The 11,337-nt window shown below is 48.9% G+C and overlaps 2 protein-coding genes across 2 annotated transcripts; one reads left to right on the forward strand and one right to left on the reverse strand.

Annotated features, from left to right (window-relative positions):
* Window positions 1-307: 307 nt before the first annotated feature.
* Window positions 308-1,231, forward strand: LOC311202411 (olfactory receptor 14A16-like; the record flags this gene model as incomplete). The annotated part of the gene is made up of 1 exon (XM_084277000.1): window positions 308-1,231. The coding sequence occupies one exon, from the start codon at window positions 308-310 to the stop codon at window positions 1,229-1,231; it is 924 nt and encodes a 307-aa protein (XP_084133126.1).
* Window positions 1,232-10,081: 8,850 nt separating this feature from the next.
* Window positions 10,082-10,972, reverse strand: LOC311202412 (olfactory receptor 14A16-like; the record flags this gene model as incomplete). Its single annotated transcript, XM_084277001.1, has 1 exon — window positions 10,082-10,972. The coding sequence occupies exon 1, from the start codon at window positions 10,835-10,837 to the stop codon at window positions 10,082-10,084; it is 756 nt and encodes a 251-aa protein (XP_084133127.1). The 5' UTR covers window positions 10,838-10,972.
* Between the last annotated feature and the right edge of the window lie 365 nt (window positions 10,973-11,337).

Below are 11,337 nucleotides of genomic sequence, written 5' to 3' on the forward strand. Positions count from 1 at the left end.
GTGCTGAAAATTTCATTCCTATCCATAGGGGATTTAGTCAGAGATAACAACATCCTTCTATTTCCTTACTGCTGCAAGGCAGGACTGAGTTCTCCAGAGCCCACAGCCAACCCTCCTCCCAGCAGTGGCATCCTCAAGCAAGCACAGAGCAGACCTCCCAAAAGGGACCTGACAAAAATGTTCCTGAATACAGAGAGTGAATCTGAGTGTATTCCCTAAGAATTGGAAGACCTTTTCTTTAAGGAAGTTCCTTAACTTCTCACTGCCTTTTCCTCCTTGGACTGGTGTCTATGCTCACAGAAAGCAGATGTCCAACAGCAGCTCCATCAGCCAGTTCCTCCTCCTGGCCTTTGCAGACACTCGGGAGCTGCAGCTCTTGCACTTTGGCCTCTTCCTGGGCATCTACCTGGCTGCTCTCCTGGGCAATGGCCTCATCATCATCACCATAGCCTGTGACCACCACCTCCACACCCCCATGTACTTCTTCCTCCTCAACCTCTCTATTGTTGACCTTGTCTACATCTCCACCACAGTTCCCAAATCCATGGCCAATTCCTTGTGGGACACCAGGGCCATTTCCTACACAGGATGTGTGGCTCAAATATTTTTCTTTTTCTTTTTGATCTTCACAGACTACTATATTCTCACTATCATGGCCTATGACCGCTACGTTGCCATCTGCCACCCCCTGCACTATGGGACCCTCCTGGGCAGCAGAGCTTGTGTCTACATGGCAGCAGCTGCCTGGGCCAGTGGGTTTCTCCATGCTGTGCTGCACACAGCCAACACATTTTCACTGCCCCTCTGCAAGGGCAATGTCATTGACCAGTTCTTCTGTGAAATCCCCCAGATCCTCAAGCTCTCCTGCTCAGAGGCCTACCTCAGGGAGATTGGACTCATTGTGGTCAGTGTCTGTTTACATTTTGTGTGTTTTGTGTTCATTGTGGTGTCCTATGTGCAGATCTTCAGGGCTGTGCTGAGGATCCCCTCGCAGCAGGGACGGCACAAAGCCTTTTCCACCTGCCTCCCTCACCTGGCCGTGGTCTCCCTGTTTGTCAGCACTGCCATGTTCAACTACCTGAAGCCTCCCTCCATCTCCTCGCTCTTTCTGGACCTGGTAGCGGCATTTCTTTACTCAGTGTTTCCACCAGTAGTGAACCCCCTCATCTACAGCATGAGGAACCAGGAGCTCAAGGATGCCTTGTGTCAACTCAAGAGTGGATGTTTCTAAGTATCAATGAACTGCTCATCTTCAGCATATTACTGACATTACTGGCCATGGAACTCACATTATTAGTAGGGTTTTGGTTGTTGTTTTGTCTTCTCAGTAGCCTGGATACATGTATGTACTTCACTTTGCTCAGCAGGCTTCCACCTCCTCTTGCTCTTTGGTCATTCAGATGCTGCTCAGCTCTCCAGTGTGTGCTTTGAGGTTCGGAGCATTTGAAAATGTCCCATCTTTCAGATGTCTAATTAATGGTTCTCACAGAAGTTGTGTGTTGTTAAGTGACCTTTCTATGTATCTGAACAAAAGTTGGTTTGGAGAGAATATCCTCTGAACGGTGACCCCCTTCATATGCTGCAGGATGAACATGAGCCAGCAATGTGCCCTCATGACTCAGAAGGTCAATGGCATCCTGGGGTGTATTTGAAGGGGTGTGTTCAGTAGGTCAAGAGAAGCCTTTCTCCTCCTTTCCCAGGTGAGACCGCGCCTGGAATGTTGTGTCCAGTTCTGGGCTTCTCAGTTCAAGAAGGACAGAGAACTCCTTGAAAGAGTTCAGCACTGGCCATACTGTGGCTCTGTGATTCTGTGATTCTTACACAATGGAGTGATCCTAAAAGCTCCTGTTAGCATTTTCAGGCTCAACCAGTGTCCACCTCAGGAAGTGCTAAATGTGCAGGTAGGGCTGCAAAGCAAAAGGTTTGAGTGCTGAAAGATGTTCCTGGCCTGAAACCTATCTAGGTAGCCCACTAGCAGCCCAAGTAACCTTAGGGATCAGGGCTTTCCTTTCCAAGGGAACAGTCCTAACAGTGCCTGTGGGCATTTATGGGCTTTCCCAGCATCCAACTTTGAACATGATAAATGTAAAGCTGCAGCCTCAAACATAATGTGTGAGGGGATAAAAATCTTCTTGGCCAGAAAACTCCCCACGTATTCCAGTAGCAACCCAGTAACTGTGGGACACAGGGCTTTCATAGACAATACAATGGTATGAAATTTGCCTGATGTCTTTTTCCAGCAATGCCAGCATCCACCTTAGAAAAAGTTAAAAGTCCACCTATAACTCTCAAAGAAAAAGTTTGAGGTGTGAAAGATGTTTCTGACCTTCAACCTGCCTGGGTATCCCACTAGAAGCCCCAGTAACCTCAGGGCTCAAGGATTTCCTTAGACATGAAACTGTCTTAAAACTACCTGATGTCATTTTGGGGCTCTACCAGCATACACCTTCAAACTGCTAAACGAACAGCAAGAGATCCCTAACAAAAGTGTGAGGGATGAAAGATGTTTCCAGAATGAATCCTGCCTAGGTAGACCACTGGCAGCCCCAGTACCTTAGGGCTCAGAGTGTTCAGAGACAAAAGGAGGGTCCTAACATTGCCTGATGTCATTTCTGGCTATACCAGCGTCCACCTCTGAACCTGCTAAATGCACAGCAATACATCCCAAACAAAAGGTGTGAGGGATGAAAGATGTTCATGGCCTTACATATCCCCTGGTATCCCACTAGCAGCCCCAGGAACATGGGAGTCAGGGCTTTTGTAGCCATGGGAGTGGATGTAACTCTGCCCAACATAATTTTCCAGCTTTAACAGTGTCCACCTTCAATACTGCTCAATGTCCAGCACCAGCTCCATGGCAAAAGGTGCGAGGGGGGAAAAAGGTTTTGGCCTGAGACCTCCTCAGGTATCCCACTAACAGCCCCATTAACCTTGGGGCTCAGGGCATTCCTAGCCATGGGAACAGTCCTGACAATGTCATTTTCGGTCTCTACCATCATCCACTCTTGAACGTGCTGAACAACCAGCAATAGAGTCCCAGGTTCTATAGCACCTATTGCTGTCCTTTTGTAAGTTAGTGAGCCATCTGCAAGCACATGTGAACCATTAGTGAAATGGAGCTTCCCTTCAAAGAGACTTTGAAAAACTCTGGGATTTGATGAACAAGAACATCAAGAAGATTTCCAACCAGAACAGATCTCCTCCTCCTGACCATATTTTCTCTGGACTGGAATTAATTCTCATGTTGGCGGCCCCCATAGTTCTGTGCTTTGGATTTGTAATCAAAAAATTCTAAATAAAGGTGTTTGTTCCTTGCTGAGCAGGGCTGGCACAGCATCAAGGGCTTTTTCTAATTCTGCTCCAGAAATGAGTCAACTGGGAGTGCACAAGTGCCTGGAAGGGGACAGAACAGGCCCAGCTGACCATAACTGACCAAGGGGATTATCTATACTGTATGGAGTAAACCCACTGTTGTGGTGCACAAAGGTGGCCTGGTTTTGGGAGGAAACAGTTGATTTTCTTTCTAGCAGCCCGCGTAAAGCCACGTGTGGGTGTCAGGATGAGAGCAGTGCTGATAACAGGGAGGCTTTAGTTGTGTCCAAACAATCAAAGCCTTTTCTGTTGTTCATACTCCACTACTAATGAGATGGCGGGGGGCACCCAGGGAGCTGGGAGGGGACACAGCCAGGACAGGTGACCCAAACTGCCCAAGAAGTGTATTCTATTCAAATTACCCCATGATCAGCATAAAGGGAGTCTGGTGGGGGCAGGAGAACTCAGCTCCAGGACACACGTGTTTTCGGGATGGCTGTGAGCTGTGTGGCCAGAGCTGTGGGGTTCGGTCAGAAACTACATTGTGGATCTCCAGTTGTGTGTATTTTGCTACAAAGTCCTATTGTTGTTGTTGTTTCTCTCTCTGCTGTCCCAGTAAACTGTCTGTATCCCAGCCCGTGAGGTTTAGAGTTTTTTGGTTTCCTTTTCCCTCCCCCACTCCCCCAATCTCCCCCTACACACACCCCCTCTTAGAGAGAGACTGGCTGCGTGGTGCTCGGCTCTTGTTGGGGTGAAACCATGACAAAAGGTGCCAGTACAACACCCACACATCAAGGCAGCTCAGACATGACAGGTGGAGAACCGGCTACCAGGAGAAGAACTTGGGCAATGCAGGGGCTGCCATAGCAGTCAGAGGTGCTGAACAGGAATCTGGCCATGAGCACATTGGGCTGCACTGGGAGGACTGTGGCAATGCAGACAATGACACCTATTGTCCATTTGGACTCAGCACCATTAAAGCCCTTTCTGGAGCAGTCAGTCCCAGTGTGGGGCTCCCCAGTCTGGAGGAATGAGGAGGAACTGTCATGTGGTCAGAGAAAGTCTGCCAAGATATGGTTAGGGATCGTGTGTGGAGAGGCTGAGAGACAAAGGCTTCTTTATCCTGGGGAACGGTGGCTGAGAGAAGCCTTTTTGGTACGTGGAAAGAACATAAGGAAGGAAATCCATGTGAAACTGCGGCTTTGAAGATCAGAGTGGACATGAGGATAAAGAAATGTCCTTCTGAGGGTAGTGCTGTGGTGCAGGAAGTCACAGGGAGGAAGCGTGGATGAGCTGGTGGCTTTGTGTTTGTGGGAACAGCTGGTGAGGACGGAGAGACAGCAGTACAGGCAGGGACATGGTGGGGTGCAGACAATGTGGAGAAGGTCATTGGGTGCCTGCAGCCTGCGGGGGAACATGCACAGCCGTGGGGTAGTGTGGGATGGGCTGTGGTGCAGATGGACAAGAGTGCCAGCCAGGCTGAAAGGGCCTGATAGAAATGAGGTCTCTGCCCACTTGGCTGTTGCTGCTGGCCCTGCCACAGAGGCTTCGGGGAAGACCCATTATCATCATGGCCATGGAGCATGGCTGACTCCTTGCACGCACCCCAGGTGATGGCATCATGTCTGATACGCCTGTCCTTCCCCTTGTGTTGCATCCCCACATCCCAAGGAAGAGCCCTGAGACACAGGTGAGGGTCAGGATCTGCCTTCCCCAGATACTTACACTGTCTCATTCAGATGTTCTAGAAGGTGAGAAATGGGACAAGGGCCATTGATGCTCACGTAAACCAATAGTAATCTCCCCTTGCAGCCACCTGGGGGGCCCGTGGAAGAAACCCAGCAACGGGAACCAGCAGCGCTGAAATCAGCCAGTGACTCGGTCAAGGGTGAGATACACTCACATAGCTTGAATGTATTCGTAAAGAGCAAGGTCTGAGGATTAATTGGGTTATGGCCCTGATACAGGAACCAGAGGCAGAAAAGAGCAAGTTGTGCTAGGGGTGCAGGGGAAAGAATGGCTCTGAAGCTGGGCGTGTAAGGTGTTTCTAACACTGGGTTGCTGATCTCTCGTGAGGTGAATGATTAATAAATAACCTGGTCTGAAGATAGCGGCATGTTGAGAATTGGTGGCATGTTTAGTCCAGGACCATGAATGTCTTGGCCTGGACCATGGATTTGTTGTGGGTGGGAATATCCGTATTCTTGGTTGGAGTTGTGTAAAAGTCGGGTTTCTGTGTCTTTAGTACAAAGAGTGTTTCCCTCTCCTTATTTGATTAACTCAGAATTACTTTAAAGTAGGATGTACATAGATAGTAGTTGGAGCTTATACATATGATGGGCTAGAACATGCATATATTGTCCTAATACATGAATTGTAATGTAATTAGGGCATGACTATTATGCACACAGGACGATTCTGTGCTCATGGCAGGGGTAGGGGGGGCCTTAGGTCTGAAGAATTTGAGTTTAAAAAAAAAAGGAAAAAACCAAGCTACAGTAAAATGAGTGCCTAGTTCCTCTAGTTGAAGCATACAGGGGTGTCTTTTTGAGCCACAGATCTTGGAGAAATGCTCAGTGAGAAGATATGATTTATTTGACGTGTTTTTAGGGCTGTGTTTTGTTTTGCAAGGGTTGGTGGTTACATCAAATCCTTCTCCATACTATGGGGTAGTTGGCTTAATACGAGCGTCTGTTGTAGGATGTGGGTGGTTGCTGAGTTTGGGGTTCCCTTTTGTGTCCCTAGTGTTGTTTATGGTTTATTTGGGTGGGATGTTGGTGGTTTTTTTGTATTCTGTGTCTTTGGTGGCTGATCCTTAACCTGAGGGATTAAGGGAGGAGACTGACGGGTTATGGGTTATATAGTGGGATTTGTTTTGGTGCTTCCTCTTGGGTGGTTTGTTGGTGGTTCTGTGGAGTGTTGGAAGTTTGGGGTGGTTACCGTTGATAGTGTGGGTGTTCTTTTTGTTGGGTTAGACGTTAGTGGGGTGGCGATGTTGTGTTCATGGGGTGTGGGTATGTTTTGGATTGCTGGGTGGAGCTTGTTGTTGACTTTGTGGTGTTGGAGCTTGTGCTCCAGCTTGTTGGCTCCAGCTTGTTGGCTCGAGGGACAATTCAGGCAGTTTAGGGGGTTTCAGAGAATAGTTTTAATATAAATGCCAGCTTTGGGAGTTGGAGATAAAGGTTCAAGTCCTTTTTTTCTGAGCAGTCACTCTAAGAAGGGGTATAATCTTCAGGTTTTTGTTTCCAAGGCCAATGTTTTTAATAAACTGTTGGAGTCTTTTTAGTGGTTTAGGATTTTGTTTTCTAATGCCCCAATGGTTGGGAAGAGGATTAGAAGGATGGTAAAGTAAGTGAGTGATGCTATTTGGCTAGTTGGGGTAAATGGGTGTTGTACTGGTTGGCTACCGATTCATGTTAGGATCAATAGGCTGCCACTGGAGTTCAGAACAGGAGTTGAGAAAGTGGCTGGAGGGTCATTGCACGTTGTTCAGGTTTGTGGAGAAGCAGCGATGAGAATAGGGCTGGTACTGAGGCAGCTCAGGCTGATGCTCCTCCTGGTTTGTTGGGGATTGAGTAGAATGGAGTGTGCAAACAGGAAGAATCATTGTGGCTTAATGATTCTGGTTCAGGTACTGGACAGACCGACCAGAGGCAATGCGCTGCTGGACCTGGTGCTCACCAACGTGGGGGACATCACTAAAGACGTTAAGGCTGGAGACAGCCTGGGCTGCAGCGACCATGCCCTGGGTGAGTTTGGTTCTCAAGGAATGTGGGGTTGGCAAAGAGTGGGATCAGGACCCTGAACTTTAGGAGAGCAAACTTTAGGCTGTTTAAGGACTTGTTGGCCAAGATCTCCTGGGATGTGGTCCTTAGAGACCGAAATATTGAGGACAGCTGGCTACTCTTTAAGGATGCCTTTCTGACAGCTCAAGGGCTCTCTGTCCCTCTGAATAAGAAACTGGGCAGGAGGGGCAGGAGGCCAGCATGGCTGGGCAAGGACCTGCTGGTCAAACTGAGGGAAAAGAAAGGCAAATACAATCTCTGGAAACAAGGGTGTGTTGCCTGGAAAGAATACAGGGATGCTGTTGGGGATTGCAGAGCTGCCATCAGGAAAGCCAAGGCAAGGGATGTTCAAAACAACAAGAAGGGATTTGACAGGTACATTGGCCAGAAAAGAGAGCATACCCACTTTGGGGGTAAAGCTAAAGGAAGGAAGGTTTAAATTAGATATTACAGGGAAGTTTTTTACAGAGAGAGTGGTGAGGGGCTGGAACAGGCTGCCCAGCGAGCTGATGGATGCCTCATTCCTGGTGGTGGTCAAAGCCAGGTTGGATGGGGCCCTGGGCAACCTTGTGTAGCTCCATGCCTGGAGGTTGGTGGCCCACCTGTAGTAGGGGGTTGGAACTCTATGATCCATGGGGTCCCTTCAAACCCAGACCAGTCTGTGAGTCTATGATTCTATGATCTTTCACTCCCTTCTAGGTCCCTGAGCTGTTTTCTCCCTTGGGCTCAATTCGTCTTCCAGCTCGTGTGTGAAGTCTTTGTTCTTCTCACTTAATGTTTTAATTTCCTCAGCCTTTTAATTTTGCTGACGTGCTCCCTGGTTTGTCTGGGTTTGAGGTTCATCCACCCGAGTGGTTGGGCGGTGATGTGCTGCGGGATGGATGGAGGATGTTGTGGTTCAAGGTGAAGTCACTGCTGGTGACAAACTGCAGCAAAGCCAGAGCGTGGTGAGGAGAGGAGCTGTGCTGGGTGGGGGGACGGGGCTGCTCAGCAGAGGCCATGAAGGGGCTGGAGAAAGGGGAGAAAAAGGGTTTAAGGGCCCTGGGACACATGGTGCAAGGATCTGGGGTACAGGTAGTGTTTTCCTCCATCATTCCTATCTATAGGCAATAAGGAAGGATGGAATGAGAAGAGTCAGGAAATTAATCCCTGGCTCTGAGCATGGGGTGAGAAGCAGAACATTGGGTTCTTTGACAATGGGCTGGCACGAGCATCACCAGCCTTGCTGTCTAGGTACACAGGGAGGCTGTCCATTGTGACATCCCCGGTACAGAGGCAGGTTGTTCATTGTGACATCCATGGCACACAGGGAGGTTGTCCATTATGACAGAGGAAGGCTTCCTATTCTGGCATCTCATGTACATGGCTGCGGGGTTCAAGACACACTTCTTCCACAGGTAGGCTGTCCGTTATGACACACCCGATACAGAGGCAGGCTGTCCAATACCACACTTCTGGTACAGAGGACAGCTGTCCATTGTGACACCCTGTAGAGACACACACGGTGCAAGACACCCCCAGTATAGAGGCAGGCTGTCCATTATGACACCCCCAGTACAGAGGCAGGCTGTTCATTGTGAAATCCACAGTAGCTGGGGAGGCTGTCCATTATAACATCCCTGGTAGAGAGGCAGGTTGTACATTAAGACACACCCAGTTCAGAAGAAGGCTTTAAATTCCCACACACCCCTTATAGAGAATTGTGGTGCAAGTCACCCCCAGTATAGAGGCAGGTTGTCCTTTAGAGCACCCTGGTAGAGAGGCACAGTGTGCGAGATGACCCAGACAGATGCAGATTGTCCATTATGACACCCCTGGTACAGAGGCAGGCTGTCCGTTATGACACACGTGGTACAGAGGCACTGGGTGCAAGACACCACCGTTATGGAGTCACGCTGTCCGTTACAACACCCCCAGTATCGAGGTAGGCTGTCCGTTACCACACACCCTGTACAGACACACAGGGTGCAAGAAACCCATGATACAGAGGCAGGCTGTCCTTTACAGCACCCCGGTACCGAGGCAAGTGGTGCTAGACACACCCTGTACAGAGGCAGGCTGTCCATTACGAAACCAGTGGCAGCGAACCAGGCTGTCCATGTGACACCCCCGGTACAGAGTCACGCTGTCTGTTATGACACCCCTGGTACAGAGGTAGGCTGTCTGTTATGACACACGCGGTACAGAGGCAGCCTGTCCACTGTGACATCCACGGTACACAGGGATGGGGAGAAGAATGGGAAGACAAAAGGCAACCTTTATGGGTTCACTTAAGAAGAGTGTACTGGGACAGAGAGCGGAGGGGGAAATAACAACAGCACTTAGATTGAAATATGCACAATGGGTGACTCACAGGGCAGTTTGTCGCCTGATGACCAAATAACCACACACAACCGACCACCACTGAGACCTTCCCAGAGACACATCACAGTGTAAATACTAATCACAAAGTAATTCTGTCTTGTTCATTTCACATTTCAAAGGTGTGTAGATGTTGTGCTTGAGGACATGGTCTCAAATCAGAGCCCCATACAAGTGGGCAGGGTTAGGTGTAGTTGGACTCAAAGATCATAAAGGTCTCCTCCAACCTAATAGATTCTATGATACATTTGCAGGAAATTCACATTCTGTCATGGTGGGAAAACATTGCCAATTCAGAGAAGCTCTCAAGTGATTCAGCTGGTGAAAATGTGCTTGTAAAATTATTGTAAATGTCAGGAGAAAATAAAAGAAAACTTTGTGTACCTTTCAGGCAGGTATGATGGAAAGGGAGCAGAGCTGGTCATTACAAAGTGTCTGGATCACATGAGACCTGGAGAAACTTAATTAGGAATAAGATAAACATGTCCCATGTTAATATAGCTTTGACAAACAAGAAAGAAAAAAAAATCCCAACAACTAAAACAAGTATTGAACACGGGCTGGTCCTAAATTGAGTTCCATGGCCAGTGATATGCAGAAGAAGATGAGCAGTTAATTGCTGCTTAGAACCCTCCAGTCAGCAGTTTCCACATGGCATCCTTGAGCTCCTGGTTCCTCATGCTGTAGATGAGGGGGTTCACTGCTGGTGGAACCACCGAGTAAAGGAATGCCAATACCAGGTCCAGAAATAGGGAGGAGATGGAGAGGGGCTTCAGATTGGCAAACATGGCAGTGCTGAGAAACAGGGAGACCACGGCCAGGTGAGGGAGGCAGGTGGAAAAGGCTTTGTGCTGTCCCTGCTGCGAGGGGATCCTCAGCACAGCCCTGAAGATCTGCACATAAGACACCACAATGAACACAAAACAAGCAAAACCAGAACAAAAGCTGACCAGAATGAGTCCAGTTTCCCTGAGGAAGGCATCTGAGCAGGAGAGCTTGAGGATCTGGGGGATTTCACAGAAGAACTGGTCAATGACATTGCCCTTGCAGAGGGGCAGTGAAAATGTATTGGCTGTGTGCAACACAGAATAGAGAAACCCACTGGCCCAGGCAGCTGCTGCCATGTGGACACAAGCTCTGCTGCCCAGGAGGGTCCCGTAGTGCAGGGGGTGGCAGATGGCAACGTAGCGGTCATAGGCCATGACTGTGAGAAGGCAGAACTCTGCTGTGATCAAAAATAAAAAGAAAAAGATTTGAGCCAGACATCCTGTGTAGGAAATGGCCCTGGTGTCCCACAAGGAATTGGCCATGGATTTGGGAACAGTGGTAGAGATGCAACCAAGGTCAAGAACTGAGAGGTTGAGGAGGAAGAAGTACATGGGGGTGTGGAGGTGGTGGTCACAGGCTATGGTGATGATGATGAGGCCGTTCCCCAGGAGGGCAGCCAGGTAGATGCTCAGGAAGAGACAGAAGTGCAGGAGCTGCAGCTCCTGTGTGTCTGCAAAGGGCAGGAGGAGGAACTGGCTGATGGAGCTGCTGTTGGACATCTGGTTTCTGTTGGCACAGAGACCTGTCCAAGGAGTAAAAGGCACAGTAATAATTTAGGGAACATTTATGTGAGGAAAAACTTGTGAATTCTTAGGGAACACCCACAGATTGACTCTCTGGATTAAGGAAGACTTTTGGCAGGTGCCTTTTTGGAGGTCTGCTTTGTGCTGAGAGAGCATCTGAGGGCATCTGAGCAGGAGAGCTTGAGGATCTGAGGAATTTCACAGAAGAACTGGTCAAGAGTATTGCCATGGCAGAGGGGGAGTGAAAATGTATTGGCTGTGTGCAGCACAAAATAAAGAAACTCACTGGCCCAGGCAGCTGCTGCCAT

Source organism: Gallinula chloropus (genome assembly GCF_964237585.1).
Source record: "Gallinula chloropus genome assembly, chromosome: 30".
Taxonomy (NCBI): domain Eukaryota; kingdom Metazoa; phylum Chordata; class Aves; order Gruiformes; family Rallidae; genus Gallinula; species Gallinula chloropus.